The following is a 22,102-nucleotide window of genomic DNA, read 5'->3' as shown; positions in this document are numbered from 1 at the left end:
CCCCAGCAGGTTGCAACAAGCCACTGGCTCCCACCCATGGCTCTGCCGCAGCCACGGCACTGCCGGTCCAGCCCCACACGGGGAACAGCAAAGGTGCCACGTGGGCATGGAGACAGCCACCGAAACAGCGACCGAAAGAGCCCGGGGTTAAAGCGTGCAGACAGCCCTGGTCCACGGGGATGCAATGGGTGGTGGGTCCCATGGACAGACCCTGCAGCCGGCCTCGTGGGCGGGAGCGTGGTACCGGCCCGTGGGGAAGGAGTGGCGTCGGACCCTCACGTCCCATTTCCATCCCTCTTACAGCATCCTGCGGCCAGGCTTTATTTCCCAACCCAGCCGGCAGCTGCCCGTCCCCTGCTCCCAGCGAGCGGGGAGATGGGGGGAAGCTGGAAAGGTCGCTGCTGGCAGGATGGGGCCCTTGCCTCCCACACCCCCAGGACTCTGGGCTGCCTGTGTCTCGGAGCTTTTTCAGCAGGCAGAAGGGCTGGAGGGATCCACGGATGCTTATCCTGGACGAGGTTTGAAGGCAGCCGAGCACCAGCTCTTCAGCACGAGGCTGAGCACCCGCTTTGCCCCGACGGGACCCAGGTCTGGTCCCACCACCCAGATTGCAGAAGGTGTCACTGCACCCATGGGCCACAGCCCCCAGCTGTGTGATCCCCAGGCAGCAGCTGTGCCCCCTCCCCAGCCCCTGGCTGGCCCCCGAGCCTTGCCCCGTGCCTGGATGCGCCGGCACCGGCTCTACGGGGAGCCCGCTGCCGGGGGTCGGGAGGGGAGGAAGGGGCAGAGCGGAGCCGCTCGCTCCTTGAAGCAGACTTCCTCCCGGCCTCCTGGGCCGGAGCAGGAGGAAGGAGTAAAACTCCACCTTTTCCCCCTTTTCAAAGGGAAAGGGCAGCGGCATTCGGCACAGGTCCCGGCTCCGGCTGGTAGAGCACGGTGCCTTTCTCCGTGCCCCCCTGCCCTTCCCTGGCAGGGACGTGTCCCTGCCTGCAGTTGGGCCCCCAGCGCCACTCTGGGGGGCTCAGACCCCTTTGCTATGGGAGTCCCCAGGATGGGACGTCGCCACGGGGCAGGGATGGATGGGAGGCTCTGCCCCGGCGCTGGCGGGGGACTTGGGGCAGGACCTCCATCCCTCTCCTCCTGCTACGCTGGCGGCTCGTGGTGCACGGGACACTTGACCTGGCTCCTTCCTTCTGCTCAGCGCTAGGTGTGATGACGCTTGGGGGGTTTCTCTACATGAAGGGACGTGCCCCAAAGCTGGGGTGACCTCAGTGCTGCTGCGTGGGGCAGGAGAGCAGGGCTGCCATCTCCCAAGCACCCAAAGCAGCGGTGGCTCAGCCATGGGAAGCATCCTGAGCCCCTTCCTCTCATCCCAACACACACAGGGCATCCTCTGACACCAGGGCAGAACCTTGCCTTGGGAATGTCCCCCACATTGGGAACATCCTTGCTTTGGGAATGTCCCTGCCTTGCCTCTGCCTAGAAGCTGCTTTGCTCGGCCAACTGCTGCCCGCCGTCCCGCAGCGAGGAAGGCACCGGAGGTGCTCCACGGTGCTGGGCACTGGCTGCCAGCCCCACGGAGCAGGTGCCCGCCAGCCTGGGGTGTCTGTGGTTCAGCAGGGGCTGGGGTTCTTCTGGAGCATCCTCGGCCGTGGGAGACGCTGAGCCCATGGCCACCCTCAGCAGGGGCATCGCTCTCCCTGGGGAGGAGGGAGCAGACATGGGGGGCATGGTGTGGGACGGGCACTGTGGGGCAGGTGGAGACCCTCTGTCCTGCCCTGGCCTCGTGGAGGAGCCAGGCACAGGACCACCCCCCAGCAGCAGGGCTTGCGGCAGAGACCAGAACAGGCTCAGGGCTGTTTTGTTCAAATACCTCTCGGTTTTATTTTTTTTTTCTTGGATGTACATAAAAGTCTTTGTTTGGTCTCCTCCTGCGGTGCTGGATTGGATTTCCCGCTGGCACCAGCCAGCTCGGCGGAGGGAGAGCGTGCCAGGTTCAGCTTCTCTCCCTGGGGCTGGGTATGGGGGGGCACGAGGGGGCCGGCTGCTCGTCCCCTGCCAAGGACAGAGCCATTTGCTGGGACATCCCGGAGCAAGGACCACCCTGCTGTCCCCGGCACCGGAGCATGAGAGACCCAGAGCTGCCCAAGTTTGATCTGTCCCCTTTGCCCTGGGCCCCCCCGGGTCCCGCAGCTCCCAGGTCCCGGGGGTGCCCAGAGGACGCTGCTGCCGGTGCACCACGCCGCAGCGGCACTGCTGCCACCCGGCGCTGACTCAGCTGCCGTGGGGGTTGCGCCACACCGGAGTTGCGATGCTGCCGGGCCGGTGCTGGTGGATGAGTGGGGCCTTATCTGGGGAGGCGTGATGCTGAGTCCACCCTCCTGTGGGGCAGCACCTGCCGTGGGGGCAGCACCCAAAGGGTTGGCAGCTCTGGCCAGGCACTGGTGGGACCCTGAGGGACAAGGGACAATGTGGGGTGATGTGACTGCAGCCAGGATGAGTCAGTGGGTCCTGGTCCAGCATGGTGTTTGGGGGTGGTACCGAAGCTGCTCCACGGGGATGCCTCATCTCTCCACAGCCGCCTCCCTGCCCGTGGGACGTACCCTGACTGTCCTGCGAGTGCAGTCACCTCTTCTGCTGGGCTTGAACCCGCTCCCCGTGCCCGCCAGACAGGTGGCACCTTGGACTGGGGTGGGTTTAGCCCAGCTGTGGGGTGCCTGTGTGGGCACCTGTGCCCCATGGCTTTGGAGCATCACCCTGAAGGCAAGGCTGCTCAAAAGGGAAGGGACGGGGCAGGAGGGTCTTGCCTGGATCAGGCAGGGTTGGGTGGGCAGGAGGGGATCTCCTCCTGCCTCCACCCCTCAGAGGCTGTTTGGGCAGGGAGGCTCAGGGCAGACATCTCGCGCTGGGCTCAATCCAGCCCCGACCAGCTTCTCTGGAGACCTTCAAAGGCACCGAACGCTGTTTGTTATTCACATGCACATTCCTTGCACGCAGCCCCGCAGCAGCCTTGTTCCCGGGGAGCAGCGGGAGACCGGCATCCACGCCACGGGAAAACACCCGCCGGCACGTAGCCGGGCTCTAATCCTTCATCTGCTGGGCTGGATGTGGCCCCGAGTCACGGGAGCAGGGCTGATGCAGGGAGCTGAGTCTGGCTTCGTGGCTGGGATTGAGGAGCTGGAGCTGTGGGTGAAGGGCATCCAAAGTGCGGTCGAGAGCGCCGTCGGGGTTTTTTGGCTGTTTCTAGGCTGAGGAGCCACTGCCGAATGTGGCTGCTCCGTTTGTGGCCCTGTGGATTTCGTGGTCTGCTTTAGATCCTCCTGCGGCCGCGCCGGGCACGGCTCCGCTTCGGCAGGTTTGTTTGCTCTGGGCTGGGAGGGGAGCAGCGTTGTGCAACCGCCGCGGCTGGGCGCGGTGCTGGGAGACGGGGTGGGTGCTGCCACAGAGGGGACAGACCCCCCGGGAGCATCTCCGGGGACGTCCTTGGGGACACGGGGTGCTGCCAGCGTCGGGACGGGGCGTGCCGCAGGGTGCTGGGCGCTGGTGAAGGGTGCACCTTGCAGGCAGCGGAGGAGAGAGCCACATCCCCGACGGGTGCCGCAGCCCCGAGCTGGCACTACGGGCGCTTCTGACTCATCCGGAGGCAGAGCCGAGCGTGGCAAAGGCAGGGCGAGAGAGGACGAACTGGTTCAGGCCTGGGCCCATCTGGTTTCTCCTCCGAGGCCGCGCTGCCTCATCCCTTCCTGCCGCTCAGCCCCCGTCCTGCCCACCCTTCCCGCAAAGGCGTGAGTCAGAGGGCAGCCGGCCGCTTGGCTCATCCCCGGCACTGCCGGCGCGGAGCTGCACGGGGCTGCTGCCGAGGGGGTGGCAGGACGCGTCCCCTTTCCACCCACACCGTGCCTCTGAGCTGATGTGTAGGTGAAAAATATTCCTGATGGATTTTAGGATAGTGCTGGAGTCAGGCAGCCATCCCCATCCTGCCGGGTCCCCTGCTGCTGAGCTGCGCCCCGGGTGCAGGCGTCGGAGGCGGGGGCAGAGAGCCGGGAGCAGGCGCCTTTATTCTTCCAGATAAACTCAGTCTAAATCCCAGTAGCGCCCTGAGCAGAAATGCCCCGGGCTGGGTTTGGGTGGGTTGTGTGAAGAGTGCGTTGGGTGCAGGGAGGTGAGAGGGAAAACTGTCTTTGCTTTCCTGTTTTGCCCTGTTGCAGTCTCTCCTGGTCTATAGGAGAGGGGAAAATACGAAGCGCTACCGGGTCAGCCCCCGGGTTTTGCTTTTGTCAGGAACAAACCCTCTTTCAGCCCCGTTTCTGCCACTGGCTCCTCCCGAGTGGGGAGCGGGTGCCCGGCCCCCCCAGCTCCAGCACCCCCCGGGAGGATGCTCAGGCCCATGTGAAGCAGTTTGTGTTTTCTGGGTGGGAATGAACTCAGATTCCAGTTCCCAAAACCCGAAGCTGCCAGCTGGGGCTTAACCCTTCGGGTGCTCCCGCCGGTGCTGCGGGATGCTCGCCCGGCACACTGCAGGGAGGTGCAGCGGCTCGTGGTTCTTCTCGAACCATCGACAGTGGCACCGCTTGCGCCGTCCCTTCTGCTGGCTGTCGCGGTGTCGCTGATGCTGAGCCTGCCCGGAGCCGGGCCGTGGCCCGTCCCGCTGCCTTTCCTAAAATCTCTTAGGGACGATCCTGCGCTGAGCCGGGCCCAGCACCGTGGCGGGGCGAGGTCCCCGTGCCGGCTGGCACGGCAGCGGGGCTCCGGGCCCAGCGGGACAGCCTGTGTCCATGGGTCACCCCCAGCCCACCCTCCCCAGCGCAGCAGCTGCGGGTGGCGCTCAGGGCTCGTAGGGTGCTGCTGGTTTGAGATGTGGCTCAGCACCCCATCCCGGGCATGCTGTGCACCCCATCCCGGGCATGCTGTGCACCCCTTCCAGGGCATGCTGTGCACCCTGTCCCCACGTGCACCCTGTCCCCGCCATGCTGTGCCCCCTCGGCGGGGGATGCCCAGACACACTGTCTGCCTAACGCCAGGATTCGGGGAACGCGAGGGGACTGAGGGGCAGCGAGCAACCCCCCCCCGGGGCACATTTAGAGCAGGCAGCGGTGCGGGATTGCCGGAGCAGTCCTGCTGCCAGGGACGACCCAGGCATCCTTCACCGGCCCGGTGGCATCAGCCTCCCTGCGGTCGCCTCGTCCCCGGTTTCCCTTGCTGGGAGAGCCACCCTCGCCGTCCTCCCGGGCCGCCGGGAAGGAGCGGAGCAGCCTGAGCGAGGACGCGAGGGGCAGGGCGGAGCAGGGGCTCGGTGTGGCACAGTCGGTGCTTGGGTGACTTTTCGGGCAGCGTGTGCCGCGGCGCTGCCCGTCCTCCGAGGCTCCGCTCCCGCTGGCCCGGCGCAGGCAGGATCCTGGCGGCTCCGCTACCCGCCTCGCGTGCCGGGCATGGGAACCGCCAGCCGGTGGCCACTCCCTGGCATGCTGGGCACAGCCGGGGGTGCCATGGGGCTGTCCCAGCGGGCAGTGCCCCGTTGCCTCGCCGCAGGCTGCCGGCACACCTTGCCTGCGCCCAGGAGCCAGTGGCCGGGCAAAGAGGGACACTTTGAGTTTTGCTGCCTGTATCCGGGTGGAAACCTGCTTCTGTCCACCCTCGCCTCGCCGAGCTGAGGGATGGCTGGGCTGGTGGCACCATGCGCCAGCCCCTGAACGTCCCCGTCAGTGCCACCGGGTCCGGGGCTGCTTGGGAGCCTGCGCTCCCCCAGCAACCCGCCCCCGCTCGCTAATCATTTACCGGCTTAATTAGTGATTAACTCCTCCCCCCACAGCCTTGGCAAGTCTGGCCGGGCCAGCTCGTGCTGCTCACACGGGTCCCCCGCCAGCGGGATGTCCTACGGGCCATCACCACCACGGCACAGAGGGACCTCCGCGGGGTAGGGACACGCAGCAAGGGGACGTGATGGCAGGGCCCCGCCGGTGGCCGCTCCTCCCTTGGGCTACAAACCCCATGCCATCGCCCCCCCGCTGGGCCGGCGAGGGGCCCGGGGGGCCTGCGTGGAGGCAGGGGCGCTGGGGCTTTCCCGCGGCCCCGCTGAGTCAGGCCGTCCCGCGGGGGCCGGGGGAAATGAGCCAGGAGAGGTTTCGTCACGGGTGCGGGGGCCCCGGCTCAGCCGGCCCGGGGGCTCCGCTTCAAAGAGCTTTTTTGTCCTTCTTTTTCCTTATTTTTTTCTGCACCAGGGGGAAAATTCCCTGCCGCTGGTGAGGCATCCCTGCGGCATCCCACAAGGGCTTGGGCACCCTGCTCCCAGCTGCTACTCCTGCTCCCACTCATCTCAGCTACATAAACCCGGGGGGGCTCCTGGGGGGGCTCCTGGGGAAGGTTGGGATTTCAAAGGCACCCTCACCCCCCCCGAATACGTTTAAGTAGCAGCAGAGGGATGACGGGCTCTGGAGGGTGTGTCTGGCGTGAGGGACGTGGGGCTTTGGGCTTGCAAAACGGGATGTGGGCTGAAGGGAGGCAGCGGATGACTGTTCCTGCTCGGATTTGTCAGACTCTGGCCTCCAGCCTCCCCGGGGGGTGCGCGTGCGCGTGTGTGCGTGTTTGTGCATGGGTGTGCGTGTGCACATGCACGTGCGTGTTTGTGCATGGGTGTGCATGTGCATGGGTGTGTGCGTGCATGGGTGTGCGTGTGCACATGCACGTGCGTGTTTGTGCATGGGTGTGCATGTGCGTGTGCATGGGTGTGTGCGTGTTTGTGCATGGGTGTGCATGTGCATGGGTGTGTGCGTGTTTGTGCATGGGTGTGCGTGTGCACATGCACGTGCGTGTTTGTGCATGGGTGTGCGTGTGCATGGGTGTGTGCGTGTTTGTGCATGGGTGTGTGTGCACATGCACGTGCGTGTTTGTGCATGGGTGTGCGTGTGCATGGGTGTGTGCGTGTTTGTGCATGGGTGTGTGTGTGCATGGGTGTGTGCGTGTTTGTGCATGGGTGTGCGTGTGCATGGGTGTGTGCGTGTTTGTGCATGGGTGTGCGTGTGCATGGGTGTGTGCGTGTTTGTGCATGGGTGTGTGTGTGCACATGCGCGTGCGTGTTTGTGCATGGATGTGCATGTGCGTGTGCGTGTTTGTGCATGTGGGTGTGCACGGGTACACGCGCCGCTTTGGGCATGAGCAGCCCAGAGGCAGAGCACCCAGCGCCCGCTGTCCCCGCCCCGCCCCGTGCGTTTGGGAGAGCCCCGTCCCCCGGGTGCAGCCGGGGTGCTCCCCCCGGCCATGCACGCTTGCAGCGATGCCGCCCCGGGGACCCACTCCCTGCCCCTTGGGGGCCACGAGCATGGTGGCCGTGTCCCGGGGGCCAGCCAGGCCAGCGCGGGGGGAGCAGGAGGCAGCTCTGCACCCCCAAAGGCAGTCCCGGGACCGTGGCCCGGCTGCTGCCAGGCGCGGAGGGGCGAAGGCCTTTTAGGGTGCAGAGGAGCAGTGCACCCTCTGCCCACCCAAGACCCTGGCAAGGGGAAGGTACATCCCCAACCTCATCTTATCGGGTGTCTTTGAAGGGGTACGAGGGGATGCTGATCTGAAGATGAGCTTTGCCGAGCGATGGATTTTTGCCCGGTGGCGTGCAGCTCAGCCCAGTGCTGAGGGAGGCCGAGGGGGTCCCCAGCCACGGGGAGCCACGTCCCTGTCCCTGCCAGGCTCTGTCCCACCTGGGACGTGCTGTGGTGCTGCGGCAGCCCAGATCCTGCTCTCATCCTCCCTAGGTCATGGATGCGGCGAGCAAGAAGGGCACCGCTGATCTGACCTCCCCACTGCCAGATCTGCTGACTCTGCCGGCCACGGCCTGGGCTATTTAAAGCATCACTCTCATTTTCACATGATTTCAAGAGTAATGAGGAAAACGAGCTCTGGCCACGCACTCGTGCTGGCAGGGCTGCCTGCAAGCCAGGGGCTGCCAGGGTGGTGTTTCTGGAGCCCCGGTCTCCCCACCATGGTGAAAGAAATTGCAGGCAGCAAATAAAAGCAGCTGGAGGGAATGGTACGATCAAGCTGCCCATGCTGTTCTCCAGGTGATAAGGTCTTTGGGCTCGACCTGGAGCTCCTGGCTCGTTTTTTGCCCTTGGCTTTGCTCTAAGAGCTGCCAGAGCTGGAGCTGGCCCTGGTCATATGGGAGGTCAGGATAAGAGCTGGCTTCTGCTGTGGGATGTGCATGTGTGGGGCTGCTGATGGTGCTGGAGACGCTTCCAGGGGCAGGACGCAGCCAGTCCAGGCTGCTGGACCAGCTTGGGCAGCTTGCCGCGGCTTTTGGAGTCCTTCCGAGGGCGAGATCCACCTCCTGCCCTGGTTCAAACAGACTAGCCCTGGACCAGGGCTGCTCTGGCCGGGCCGTGACCTCTCCATACGCGAGGGCTGCACATGCCTTTGGGGTGCAACCCACATCGCCGGTGGCACCGGCTGCTCTGGGGCTGTTGCCTTCCCGTCCGGCCCGTGCCGTTGCGCTGGCGCTGCTTCGGGCTGGGTGACGGCTGCGGTGGCACGACCAGTCGGGGAGGTGGGCAGGAGCAGGAGCCGCCTCTCCCGGCTGGTTTCGCTCAGACGAGCCTCGGGCTCCACAGTCCTCGGGCGTCAACTGGGACAAGGACAAACCTGTGCTGCCTGTTTCATCCCCCTGCCAGGGCGTCCTCGCAGGGGCTGCTCACCCTGCCGTGCCCAGGGTGGCGGTGCTGGCTGGGTGGGTGACAGGGAGGGTGCGTGGGACCCTGGGGACCGGCTGGGGGTGCGGAGCTGATGTGGCATAGCCGGACCCCACTCCTTGCTCCCCGCATCCCGACCAGCCCCGTGCCCAGCCTGGCCTCGGGGATTTGCCCGGCAGCTGGGATGCCCAGAGCCCTGTCTCTGCCCTCCCCGTGCAGAGCCGGCTGCTGCAGAGCCCCTTTATCATCTCCCCTGCAGCCAACACGTGCGGCTTAGTCATGGGGGCGGCCGGCGAGGGAAGGAGGGGAGCCCGGAGGGGAACCCTGTGAACCCTGATCACAGCTGAAGCCTGTGATCAGAGGAGCCAGCGCTGGGGGTCCTGCTGAGGCAGGCGTTGGTGGGTGCTCTTGGCACCCCTCTGCCACCACAAAACTGGTGGCTTCCCCTGCCCTTGTCAGAAACCAGAGGGACGTGCCGGAGCCTGTGCCAGCCCAGTAACCGCGGCCACTCGGGGACCGGTGCCTCCGCACGGTGCTGTTTGCAGTGTGCGGGGCTCGATGTGACGGGGACCGGGGTGGTGGCACCCACAGCGGCGGGAGGGTGTCGGTGCCGGGAGCTCAGCGATCCCAAAGCAAACACCAGGCTTGGGAAAGCACTGTCTGTGGGCGGCTGGGGACACCCGGCACCGCCCTTTGAGGTCCCTGCGTGTGCGCCCGGCTTGCCAAAGCCCTTTGCCGTGGGTGTCTGAGCCTGCGCCCAGGACGGGGCGGTGGCTGCGGGTGGGAGCCAGCTGAGCCCCATCCCTCCCTCGCCCCGCCATGAGCGGGGGGAGCTCAGGCGAGGGGCTGGGAGGAGGCAGGGGACACAGGTCCCGGCAGCCGGGGCGGGGGGATGCTCTCCGTAGCCCCCAGCGCTGCCGGGAGGTTTTATTCAGCCTGGTGAAGGAGCCAGTGGGTGGCTTGGCCAGTTCCCATGAGGGGCACATGAGCCCCACATAGGGTGCTATGGGTGTGGGGGGATCAGGGCACCCGCTGGCATCATCAGCGTGGGCTTCCCATCCGCAGCGCTCGAGCAAAGCCCAGCTGTACCACCGCTAGCGGTCCAGGTCTTGCTGAATCCAGTGTCACCTTGTGTCACCTCCTGCCGACCCCGCCGTGGGTCCCTGCCCCTCTCGCCTCCCCGCGGCTGAGCGTGGTGACTGGTGGGGCAGCCAGGGCCAGTGCCAGCGGGGCACCGGGCTGGGAGCAGCGGTGGCCCCCCAGCACCCCCTCCACACCCCAGAGGGGCTTGCTGGGCTGGAGGAGATACAGTCACCTTGGATATTTCACCGCAAATCTTTTGTTTCAGTGTCTGCAAGTAATTGACTTTTGCTTTTCCATTTACTTAAGACCTCCTAATTGGCCCCGTCGTTAATCAGGGAAGAATGAGTGACTAAGCCGTCTCGCCTGCCCGGGGACCGGGGGCTCTTTTTTTCCCATGAACTGAACGGAAATGAAACCTCAAAATGTCCTTTTAAATCTCAGCTGTCAGCATCGCTGCCCAGAGCCCCGGCCAAAATCCTACAGTCGTGTAGACGGGAGTTGCAACAGAGGTGCGGCGCGGACGCAGGCGCGGCGTGGCTGCGAGCTCTTTCTTTTCCAGGAGAAAATTCCAAAATGGGGGGCGAGGAATTTCTCTGCTGGGACGAGCAGGCGTCTCGTTCTTTGCAGCAAAAAAAGTTTGCTTAAATTTAAAGGGATTTTCAGCCCCGGCACAGCAAGATGCTGGCTTGCCCGTGTTTGCTCCCGTCGCCGTGCTGGCAGTGCCAGCGTCTCCTCGGGGATGGGTTTATCTGCCCCCAGCCTCTGTCCTCGAGCGGCATTTTTCTCCGGAGCTGCTCATCCCACGGGGATTTGCAGCACCCTGCAGCAGGCTGCTCCTTCGTGCCGGCTTGGCCGCGAGCGCGGCTGCTGCTGGAGATTCTGGCTCGCGCCGAGCTGTGCCGGGGCTGGCGCGAGGGTCTGTTTTGTCTGGGTTCATGCCCCCAGCATCGTGCTGGCTCCCGCGCTGGGGATGCATAGCCAGCGTCGTTCCTCCCCGCGCCCGTCGCCAGCGCTCTGGCGGAGGCCGAGCCGTCAGAAATAGTTGGAGGCGACTCAAATTCTTTCCTTTTCAGAGTCTCTGGGGCAAAGTTGAGAGCGAAATTCAAAGTAGAGGCCCCGTGTGCTAAGGGCAGCGCCGGGGAAGTTGTCCCGCTGGAGCTGTGGTGCTTTGTGACGGGGTTTTTGGTGTAGGAGCCCCATCTGGGGTCTGGAGCTGGGGTGGGGAGGGGAGAGGGCAGGGTGCCGCGTGGGGCAGGGTGCCGCGTGGGGCAGGGTGCGTGTGGGGCAGGATGCACTTGGGGCAGGGTGCATGTGGGGCAGGGTGCTGCGTGGAGCAGGGTGCACGGGGGGCAGGGTGCTGCGTGGGGCAGCGTGCATGTGGAGCAGGGTGCTGCGTGGGGCAGGGTGCGTGTGGACAGGGTGCTGCGTGGGGCAGGGTGCACGTGGGGCAGCGTGCACGGGGGGCAGGGTGCTGCGTGGCGCAGGGTGCATGTGGGGCAGGGTGCTGCGTGGAGCAGGGTGCATGTGGGGCAGGGTGCTGCGTGGGGCAGGGTGCACGGGGGGCAGGGTGCTGCCTTGGGACTACCCGCGGGATGGAGGGGACCTCCTCCGATGTGGGGTGCAAGGGAGCACCCGGCAGCTCAAGCTCTCCCAGCACCTGGGGCTCACCCCGGTCTGGAGGCAGGGTCCTGGTGGGGGTCCCTGCCTCGCACTGGGGGGTGACGTGGGGGGCATGGGTGGGGTGGGCTGTCTTTTCCCTTCCCTGCTGCACGCGTGGCCCTGAGCGTCGCCGGCGGCAGAGCCCGCAGCCGCGCAGCCCCTCTGTAGGATGGCCCTTACGGGGGCGCAGCGGGGGCTGGGGGGGCTGTGAGTGATGTGTGGGGCTGGGGGGGGGTGTGCCCCCCCTTCTCAGCCGGCCGAGGTGGTCAGAGTGGGGCTGGGGACCTGCGCAAGGCGCAGGAAGCCGTCAGCGTGGCCGGAATCGGCTTAATGTCAGGAATTTCCTGCTGGAGAGAGGAATCCGTGGCATTAACGTGAAAGGCCAAAAAAAGATGGTGCCGACCCCAAAATCGTCCCTGGGCTGGACGGGGAGGGCAGAGGGCAGCGGGCTCGGCCGTGGCCCCGCACCGAATCCTGCCCCAGCGGCGGGCGGGTGACGGGAGGCGTCGGGTGGGTGTGGAGGGCAGGGGGAAGGTATCCGAGCAGGGTGCCGGGGGGGTCTGCATCAAGGAGACCCCCCAAAACCAGCCCCTTCCTGACGCGGCTCTGCTCTCCCCTCGCAGAGAAGACAGGGAAGGTGCTGGGGGAGTTCTGCCGGTGCTACCAGGAGCAGTACGGCGTCGCGCTCTTCAACAGCGTCCGCTACGAGATCGAAGGCAATGGAGGGCCGCAGGCCCAGCTGCTCCACCGCAAGGTAGGAGCCCAGCTCCGCGTGGCAAGTCGCTGTGGCCAGACCCCGAGTCTGGGGCTGGCGGGGAGCTCCATCCGCTGCGCAGCGAGCAGGGACCGACGTCCTCCCCAAAGCACAGCACGTCCCTTCTCCCCACCCGGCCCCTCCGGGGCGGGATGTAGCCCCTGAGCCACTGGTGCAGCCCATCCCCGTGGCGTCACGCACCATCCGTGCAGCACGTGGGGCTCTCCGTGGCGGTTTTCTTTCCCATCCCATGCAACGAGCATGCCCAGCGAGCAGGGGCAAGGCTGGCTTTTGGCTGCAGCCCCCACGGATGGGTGTGCTTGACGCCAGGGCTGGCAGGAGCCCCCCGGACCCCCTCGTGCCCAGGGAAGCCCCGAGCGGGACGTGCCGGGCTGTCGTCCTCCGGCTCCTGGGTGCTCCCTGCGGCTGCCTCCCCGGCTCACCCCTGAAGGTGACACCTTGCCCAGGCGCCTGGATGTGCCCCATCTCCCCTGAAAGCTGCCTGGGTGCTGGGCGTGTTGGGCGAAACAAAGGGGTGGAGGGCAGGAGCCGGGACCCCCGCATCCTCGGCAGGGTGTCCCGTGGGCTCCTCGCAATTTGGCAGCTGCCTTCAGCCCCCCCGGGGGGTACCTCCCTCCCAAGGTCGGTTGCTGCATTAAACGGCTCCAGCAAGCGAGCCCGGGAACGCCTGAGGAGCGGCGGCGAGGCGAGGCGGTCGGGAACACCGGTGCATAACTAGCACACTCCTCTTGCGCGCGTCCCGTCTGCTGCCCGTCCCCTGCCAGGGCGCAGGCAGAGCCTCCAGCCGGGGCGCACCGGGGCTCCAAAAGCTTCGCCCTCCCCAGATATGCCCAAAAAAAGTTGTGGATGTGGATGTGGATGTCAAGAAGATGCAGGATAGCATCCTCCCTGTCCTCAGGCAGGTCCAGCTGGAATCTGTTTTTTAATTTTATTTATTTTTTACCTTATTTTCTGCCGTTCCTGTGGGGCTGCGGTGCTCGGAGGCAGCTCCCGCAGGCCCTCCCGGGCAGAGGGGGACAGCGGGCTGGGGTCAGCCCGGTCAGGCTCAGCCACCTGAAATGACGAGAAGCAGAGATGAGAACAAGGAATAAATGTTTCTGCCTTTGCTGTCTGCAGCAGCCCAGGCGTCCCCAGCCAGCGGTGGGGACAGCACATGGCGTGGCCTTGGGCCGATGTCCCCACGTGCCCCCGAGCATCCTCTCTTCTCGTAACACCCCCTCCTGCCTCTCCCGGCCGAGCCCCAAAGCTGACGTATCCAGACCCAGGTCTCGCTCCCCATCGTGCCCCGTCCCCGCGGCAGGGATGCAGGCAGCACGGGCTCCCTGCCCTCATGCTGCCTGGCCCCCTCCCTGCCCAGCCTAGCAATTTGGCTCATACCCGCCCGTCCCAAATATTTGCCGGGGCTGGGTGGTGCCGCCTCGGTGCCTCCCCGGGGCGAGGAGGGTGTGCGAGGAGGGGACGGCTGCGCCGGGGCTCCCCAGGGCGCTGGTGGCCGCCAGCAGCCGTTCCCCGGCCGAGGGTCCCCCGGGCCCATGTCAGAGCTCAGCCTGGGCTTTATTTCATCAGCAGCCGGTCTGTACGGCTTCGCCTGCCCCGGCCAGCGGTTTTGAAGCTGGTTTATATGGGCCGGTTCTCCTTGGATGAGCCATGCCGGTGAGGTGCTGATGGGTGCTCCCGCAGCCGGCACCACCTTTCTGCCCCCATCCCCGCTGGTGGCCTTGGGGTTCGGGCTCTCGTCCCCCAGCCCTGCAGGGCTTGCTTCGTGCTTTCTTCGCCCCCTTCAAGGCCTTTGGAAAGCAGTACGGAGCAGGAGGTGCTGTCAGCCTGGTTGCTGAGCCAAGCTGCTCAGGCCTCCCTACCGCCGTAGGGGGTGTGGGGTCGGGGAGCGGTGGGGGGCTTGGGGAAGGCGATGGGGTGCCTGTGAACCAGGAGATGGACAGAGCAGAGAGAAAGGTCCTGGTGCTGGGTGCACGGTGGGACCCACGGCCTGGCCGGTCCCTCTTGATGGCCACCGTGGCGGACGGTGGGTGGCCATGGCAGGAGAGGCGGCCGCCGCACGCTCCAGCCCTCACGAGAGCTCTTGGCTCTTGTTTATGTTCCTGGGATCATAAAAATTCTTGGGACAAATTCTTGGCTCACTCAGCCAGCCTGTGTTTGGGATGGCGTAAACGCTGCCGGTGTGCGGGCCAAAAGGCGCTGGAGAGCCAGCAAGGGGCTGCTCAGCCGGGGGGGTGGTCGTGGGCATGGGATGTTCTCAGCCTGTTCCTGTCGCTGGTCCTCCACGAAGTCCAGAGCATTTAAGCATCGTCTGGTGCTGGGCTCTGTGAGGTGGCTTCTTGCTTTTCTTCTTCCATGTCCCATCCGGAGACCATGCTAGGGCAGGTCTCCGTTCCTGCCACCTGCAGCTTGCCTCTGACCTGCACCCTGGCAGGACCTTCTAGTTGATGGCCGCTACCGAGCAGCACCATGCATGCTCCCGCCTGCCCCAGGCCAGGGGAACCGCAGCAGCTGGGGCTGGGAAGAGCTGCTGGAGGGCTCTGCTCCAACTTGCTGCTTGGCCAAGAGAGCGCAGGGCACTCAGCTGAGCCTGGTGTATCTCCCAGGAAGGAGATGCCAGGTACAGAGGTGTGACCACCACCATGGTGAACACCACCACATGCAGCTTCCTGAGGTTTTCTAAGGCTGTGCATGTGGAACCCTCCAGGTTGTCACCCAGATGCATCCCTTCAGGCACCAAAATTTGCCATGATATTGGAGATAATGCAGTGGTGAAATTGGAGACCCTCAGCATAGCCCTAGCACAGAAAATCCCACCCAAACCACCACGAACGGACCTTGCTGAGCTCCCCAAGCCAGGCTTGGCCACGGGATGGAAGGGTACCCAACTGCCCCCTCCCTGCCTGCCCTGTGCCACCCACCACGTGTCTCCTCCCCGCAGGTCCCACTGGAAGACCACGTCATCTACTCGGGCAACCTCTTCCAGTACATCGAGGAGAACAAGAAGTGGAGGAACCGCTTCTGCGTGGTGCCGCACAACTATGGCTTGGTCCTCTACGAGAACAAACTGGTGAGGGGCATCGCCCTTTCGCCCATCTCTGGTGGGCACAGCTTCAAAGCGGGACACACCATCGCTGCGGTGGCATGGCTGTGCTCCCCATCATCCATGACCATCATTTTCTGCTCAGGCCTATGAGCGGGAGCTGCCGCCCCGTGTGCTGATCAACAGTGCTGGCTACAAGATCCTCACCTCCGTGGACCGGTACCTGGAGCTGGTGAACAGCAGCTTGCCTGGTGAGTGGTCCTGGTGGCTGCAGGGTGTGGAGGGATGCATGGGGTCCCCTGCACCCTGATGCTGCTTGGGCACCTATGGGAAGGGGCGGTTTTGGGGTGTGGGCATCCCTGTGGACCTTCTGGAGGGGGTGGTGGGGAAGGAGAACAGCCCCGTTCCCTCTGTGGGGTGCAGGGTGAGGTGTGTGCCGCTGGGCTCCTGCCACAGCTGCCCGGGGAAGGAAGGAAAATGGGTCTGCAGCTCCGCGAGAGCTGCCCCACGCTGCCCCTGCCTCCCTTTCCTGGGGAGCGCTGGGCCAAGGCAGCAGCTCCTGCTCCTCCATCCAGGCTCCCAGGAGGACTGACCACCGCCTCACGCACCATCCGCCTGCCCTGGGTCCCCAAGGGCAGCCCCCAGGGAGCGGGACAGGAGCTGCTGAAACATCTTGTGTAGGGCAGTGAGCCCGTTGCTGGCTCAGGGCACGGGCACGACGGCAGCGGGGTCAGGCCGGCAGCTCTGGGGAGGGTTTCACACTGGAAATAATGATTTTTTTAATATTTTTTTTTTGTTTCACTTATTTCCTTTTTGGAAGAACAAGGCTCTTTGCCCCATGTTTTTGGTAGAACTCACAGCAAAGGCACTGGGAAGGAGCCAAGGGGTCTTGTCTGCCCCTGCTGCCCCTCTAACCCCAATTACTGGGGGAGGTGGACACCCTAGACCCTGCAGCATCCCCATCCCTGTCCTTCCCCATCCCCTCCTCAAAGCATCCTTCCCCCTCTGCAGGCGTGACACCCAAATCGGGGCACTCCCCCATCCTGAAGTGCCCCACGGATTTTCCCCTCATCCTCTGGCACCCCTACGCCCGGCACTATTACTTCTGCGTGATGACGGGCAAGGAGCAGGAGAAGTGGCGGGCGGTTTTCCAGGACTGCGTACGGCACTGCAACAACGGTGAGCCACGCTGGCGGGGGACGCACGGCACGGGGGTCCGAGGTGGGGAGAGCATCGTCCTCCTCCTCCGGAGAGGGCGTTGGGCACCCTGCGTTGGGTGGTTGCGTTGGGTTTTTGGGCCAAAGGGGATGATTTGGGGGTCAAGAGGAAGAATCGGCTGGGAGTTGTTGAGCATCATTGAGTATCTCATTCCTCTCCCCAGGCAAGGGTGGGGAGCAGGAGGGATCCACCCCGAGGCAGAAAATATTTGGTAATTCAAGTCATCAAAGCTCCCAGCCCCACTGACCGGCTCCCCGCGCCGCCGGCACGGCCCGGGCAGCCAGGACTGCGGGCAGAGGGGGTGCGGGGCTGCGAGGGGCCGGGGCAGAGGCAGGACCTGCCTCCCACGTCAGCCACACTGGCAGGAAAACACGATTTTCCTGCTTGGCTGCGGCCGGTGCGCGCCTGGGCTGAGACCCAGGTCTCGGCGGTGCCTTGGATGGTGGGAAGTTTCTTGGGGAAGGAGGTGCCAGCGCTGAAACCTGCTCAAAATCGGATCTTTTAGTGGGCAAAGAGCGATGCTGCCTATTTTTTTAGCACTTCTTTCACTCCTGGGAGCTGCTTGTAGTCCCAATTTTGCCAGAGCTGCTGTTTAGGGAGCAGAGTAGAGGGGCTGGATCAGGAGCCTGGGTTTCGGTGGGGGTTTCCATCCTCCCCTGTTAGATTCAATCTGAAAGCTTTTCTCTTTCCCTTCCTTTTGGTGCTCCTCGCTGCAAAACACATCCATGTGTGGTTGGTGAGCTGGGGCCATCTGAGCTCCTCGGGATGAGCATGTCCCCGCAGCTCACTCAGGGTGTGGGCTCCTTTGGGGTGGGGCTGGGTGCAGCGACCCCCCCCCCAGCTGCTCAGCCCCCCGGGATGCTGCCGCAGCATCGCTCTGCAGGCAGCTCAGCACCCCAGGACCCCCCGTGCTTGCTGGCTGGACCCACAAAGCCGGGGCACTGCGAGCAAAACCAGCTCCTGGTAGAAGAGGCATCGACCTCTCCTGCTAACAAAAAGCCAATTCCTTTATCTTTAATTTCCCCCCTGCCCGCCTGCCGGGTGCTGCTGCGGGAGAGAGGAGAGACGTGAGCCCCTCCGCCATCCCCGCTGCCAGCCAGGGCTGTGCCACTAAATCCTCCTCCTCCTCCTCCTCCTCCTCCTCCTCCTCCTCAGCATGTGATGAAAAAAGCTGCCGGGGGTGGGCAGTGGCCCAGGCAAGGCTGGGCGCTGCTGGGTCTCTGCGTTTCGCCAGCCTGGGTTTCTCCGTCAGACGGTTCTCCCCTCCCGAACACCGTTTCTGCCCCTCGCTGCTCCTGCGAGGCCTGAGATACTCTTTTGGATTCCATGAAAGCTCTTTTGTTGTTGTCAAGCAATGTTGGGGTTTTTTTCCCCCTAAATTAGAGGCTCTGTTTCTGCCTCCGGTTGTGATTAGTGTGGGAATTTTCACCTCTCTTTTTAAAACTGTATTTTTGCAACACCAGCTCCTCTGTAAGGACCGTGGATGTGCCACATCGTTCCTCAGGCAGGAGGTGTCCAGCCTGGTTTCCCCAGAGCCTGGGTGCCCTTGGCTGCCCAGAGAACAGCCCTTGCCCTGTGTGGTGGCCCGCGGGATGAGCAGTGCCCACGCCGCCGGCTCTTGCCCCTTGCTGCAGGCAGGCTGCCCTGTTCAGCTGTGTTTTGGGGAAAAAAGCATCTTCAAACTCACATTTCTTCTTCAGCACCGTTCCCCCCCGGCAACAGGAGATTATCCTGTGCCATGTGCAGGGTGGACTTTGAAAAAGTCGGGGTGTAGCATCGCTCTCCGGTGTCGGGTACTCCCAGCACATCCCCCCGGGAGCCTTTCCAGGATAGGGTCCAGGCTTGGGTGGTCGCGTCCCGTCCCCTACAAGGCGAGCTCAGATGAGTGCTTAATTAGCCGCATATTAATGAAACAAACTCATTAAATCTGCCCTGTGAAGTGGCACGGTGGCTTCTTGCCGCCAGCCCTGTCTGCTCGTGCCGAGCGACCACGCTGGGGCAGGCGCCGGTGGCTTCTCGGGGAGCGAATCCTGCCCCGCTCTCTGCGTGATCTGGAGGCTGAGGTTCGGCCGTAGCAGCTCTGGCAGGGCAGCGGAGCCTGGCTCACCCGGGAGGTGGTGCTGAGCTGCAAGGAGCCGTGGATGGAGAAGCCCTGGCCCCCGAAAGCTCAGCCCTGCTGCTCCCACCAAGCACTGAGAAAGGGTCAGACTTCACTTTCTCAGCGGTTTTTTTCCCCTGTATATTAAGCTGCCCCTTAGGAAAAGCTGCTTAGGCTTGGAGTTAAATGTAATCATCTTAGAAAAATCTGTGTGCATTGGAAAAGATCCGCTCACTGCCCCGGGCTGTCCCTGCTGGGAAGGGAGAAGCCACCCCCGGCTGCGTCTCCCCAGGACGCCGGCTCGCTGGGCGGCCTGGGGACGTGCCATGACCCTCTGCTGCCATCGCTGCGGGGATGCTCTCTGGGAGCCTCCGAGCTGGGTGGCTCTTCTGGGGGTCCCGTCGCCACGGGGCCACCCTGGGCTCGGTCCCATCCTGCCTCCCTCCTGCCAGGGGTCCGGGTGTGGGTAGGGGAGTCGGGGTGCCGGCGGGGTTCTCTCCCAGGAGTGTTTCTCTCCGGCTGGCAGGCGCCTCTGCAGCCAGAGCCCGGAGAGGCTGGGACGAGGCAGGGACATGTGTGGGATGTGTGCCAGCAGGCTCCGGGGCTGTCCTGCCTGTCCGCTGCCCCCATCTCCTCCTCCTCCTCCTCCCCGTGGCACGTGGCCACAGGCTCCCAGCACCCTGCCTCTCCTCCTGATGGGTGCTGCGAGAGAGTGGGGGTGATGTCCGAGCCCCCCTCGTGCCGGCAGCCACGCGAGCCGTGCTGCCATGACTCAGGCAGTGACATCGCGGGGGCAGCCCCACTGGCCGGAGCCCCGCGTGCCTCCCGTGGGGCTGGCTCAGGGAGCGGGCGCTGGCCCTGACTCATCCCCGACGCCTCTCAGCCGTCTTCCTCTTCCTCCCGAGCCACACTGCTCCCTGCAGGGCCCCCCTTCCTCCACCCCCCCCAGCTGCACCGTCCTGCAGTGCTGGTGGGCTTACTGGGCTCCATGCAGTGTCGGGGGTCACTGAGCCCCCCATCCTGCTGAGCCCCTGCTGTGCCCCCGAGTCCCCACACACTCTCGGGGGTCGTGGAGCCCCCCCTCCTACCGCGCCTGGGCTCCTGGGTGCCTCCCTGCCCTTTGCCTGCTCTGGGGGGGGTCAGCCTGTGGACAGAGTGAGAGCTCCCCCAGCCACTGGTGTGTGTGGGAGACTGCTGCCCCCCACCCAGTTAGAGACAAGGGCTCAGGATGGGATCTCCCAACCCTGGTGACAGCCCTGGGCTCCTTGCGTGGGTCGGAGGGTGTGGGGGACCCCCTGTGAAGGTGGGCTGGGGATGCTGCAATCAGCCGGGCAGCTCCGCACTCCCCGTGCCGGGCTGCTTACTTGTCCCCCCGTCCCCTCCCCAGGGATCTCCGAGGACTCCAAAGTGGAGGCTCCAGCCTTCACGGATGCCGTCCGCATGTACCGCCAGTCGAAGGAGCAGTACGGCACCTGGGACATGCTGTGCGGCAACGAAACCCAGGTGAGGACCTGTCCCCGCTGCCCAGGTTGGGGGGACGGGCACGGGCTGAGCAGGGTCCCCAAAGCCTCCTGCCTTTGCAGGTCCTGAGCAACCTGGTGATGGAGGAGCTGCTGCCCGAGCTGAGGACCACCATCGGCCCCCGGCTGAAGGGCAAGGCTCAGGAGCGCCAGCGGACCTGGATCCAGGTGTGGGGCTGGGGGGGACATCGCCGCCTGCCCTTCCCTTGCCTGCGCTGCCTTTGCTTAGGGGGCCGCACAGCCGGCCCCCGTCCCTGCCGGGCTCGGTGCCTGCTGGCTTCCCTGCCTGCGGCAGCCAGCGCCGCCCCCCGCGTCGCCCCGTCTCCCGGCCCCCGCCAAGGGGGGGAGACGGGGCGACGCGGGGTCACCATTCTCCATGGTGGCTTTTTAAAGCTCCTTTTTGTGCCCCTGCGAGCAGCCCTGCCCGTCCCTGCCTGCGCCGCCTCGTCCCGGGGGCGAGGGAAGCAACAGGAGGAAGCCCAGCCCCAGAGCGAAGTCCGTCCTGGCTATATTTAGCGAGCCATTTTTAGAGCGGCAGAGTCTAAATCCAGCCCGAACTCTTGTGAAAGACTGAGGGCTCTTCAAAATTGCCTGTTAAAACCTTAAAAGCTGATAGATAGTTACCACCAGGCTCATAATGTGCCACTGGAGCAGCCTAAAAATGCACAAATGCCGCTTTTTCAGTAGCTGTGGTCTTAGCTGCAAAGCTGGGAAGTCCAAGGGAGGGAAGGGGGAACAGCTCTGCCTCCCGCCGGCCCCGAAATCACGGCATTTGGCTGCAAAGTGAGCGTGAAGGCTCAGTGAGAGGCTCCATCCCACTCGTGGGGTTGGCTCCTGAGACCCCAGGCAGGTTGAGTGGGGCAGGACACGGGTTTCAAATGGGGTCAGGGGCTCTCCTGCCTGGATCACCAGCATCCCTGGACGACCAGTGTCCCTAGACCTGCAGCATCCCCAGACATGCCCAGGGCAGGTTGGCTGACGGAGGCAGCGCTTGGCTCTGTGCCCCTCCAGCACCACTTTGAAGCAGCTTCTGCACCATGGGGTCTTCGTCTCACCCAGCTGGGGGTTTCCTGATGTGGAAAATCTACTGCCAGGCTGCAAGGAGGGGTCTGGTCAGGGCATGGGTGAAGGCTCAGCAGGTCCTGCAGACATCTAGCGCCAGAGGCGATGGTTATTGGGGGCAGCAGGAGGTGTGGGGGGAGCTGACCACCCCATCTCTCTCTCGCCAGATCTCAGATGCCGTCTATAGGATGGTCTATGAGCAGACCAAGGCCCAGTACGATGCAGCGATGGCCAAGTGTGAACAGGAGCGGCCCCAGATGGAGAGCACCATCCGCACAGACATGGACCAGATCATCACTTCGAAGGAGCACTTGGCCAGCAAGATCCGAGGTACAGTCCTGTGGGGACGTGTGGACATGGATGCGTGTAGCTGCGTCTGTGACCGGCTGCCGGTGTGGCAGCACCACTGTTCACCAAGGTGTGGCTGTTCCCGGGGTGCAGTGTGGCTCCTGCCAGCACGGCCCAGGGAGCCCTGGGGAGATGCCAGCAGCCGCCGCGGCCAGGGTGCACATCCTCACTGGCTTTGTCCCAGGAGGTGGGAGCCAAGGTGGGCAGTGACCCCCCCATCAAGGCAATGGGGGAGGAACGGGTTCAATACAGCCGGAGGGCACCTTGCAAGAACCTCTTACACTGTCTTGCAAGTCTCTCCTAGGTGGGTCTGGGGAGAGGGGCCTTGGGTGGGTTTACAGCCTGATTTGCAGAGCTGGAAGGGCAGAGGAGGAGCCTCACCATGCTTACCCCTTCTCCCTGCCCAGCCTTCGTCCTCCCCAAAGCGGAGGTCTGCGTCCGTAATCACGTCCAGCCCTACATCTCCTCCATCCTGGAGGCTCTGATGACCCCCACAAGCCAGGGCTTTGCCGAGGTGCGGGAGGTGTTCTTCAAGGAGGTGACAGACATGAACATGAACATCGTCAACGAGGGTGGCCTGGAGAAGCTGGTGGAGGTGAGACCTGGCGATGCCCCTTGCTGGCTGGTGGG

At 64.6% G+C, this 22,102-nt stretch overlaps 1 protein-coding gene across 1 annotated transcript in view; it reads left to right on the top strand.

The window, feature by feature from the left end:
- Positions 1 to 22,102, top strand: part of NIBAN2 (niban apoptosis regulator 2) — a gene marked incomplete at its 3' end in the record, with an annotated part of 30,576 nt that overhangs the window by 5,447 nt on the left and 3,027 nt on the right. Inside the window, exons 2-9 of the mRNA XM_082009127.1 lie at positions 12,035 to 12,165; positions 15,125 to 15,253; positions 15,372 to 15,477; positions 16,238 to 16,405; positions 19,930 to 20,045; positions 20,126 to 20,230; positions 21,292 to 21,454; positions 21,880 to 22,067. Coding sequence (XP_081865253.1) covers positions 12,035 to 12,165; positions 15,125 to 15,253; positions 15,372 to 15,477; positions 16,238 to 16,405; positions 19,930 to 20,045; positions 20,126 to 20,230; positions 21,292 to 21,454; positions 21,880 to 22,067 — 1,106 coding nt within the window. The remainder of the gene's footprint in view (positions 1 to 12,034; positions 12,166 to 15,124; positions 15,254 to 15,371; positions 15,478 to 16,237; positions 16,406 to 19,929; positions 20,046 to 20,125; positions 20,231 to 21,291; positions 21,455 to 21,879; positions 22,068 to 22,102) is intronic.

This window comes from Phaethon aethereus, assembly GCF_964289735.1.
Source record: "Phaethon aethereus genome assembly, chromosome: 20".
In the NCBI taxonomy this organism is placed as follows: Eukaryota; Metazoa; Chordata; class Aves; order Phaethontiformes; family Phaethontidae; genus Phaethon; species Phaethon aethereus.
This window is presented reverse-complemented; position numbering and strand designations above follow the sequence as displayed.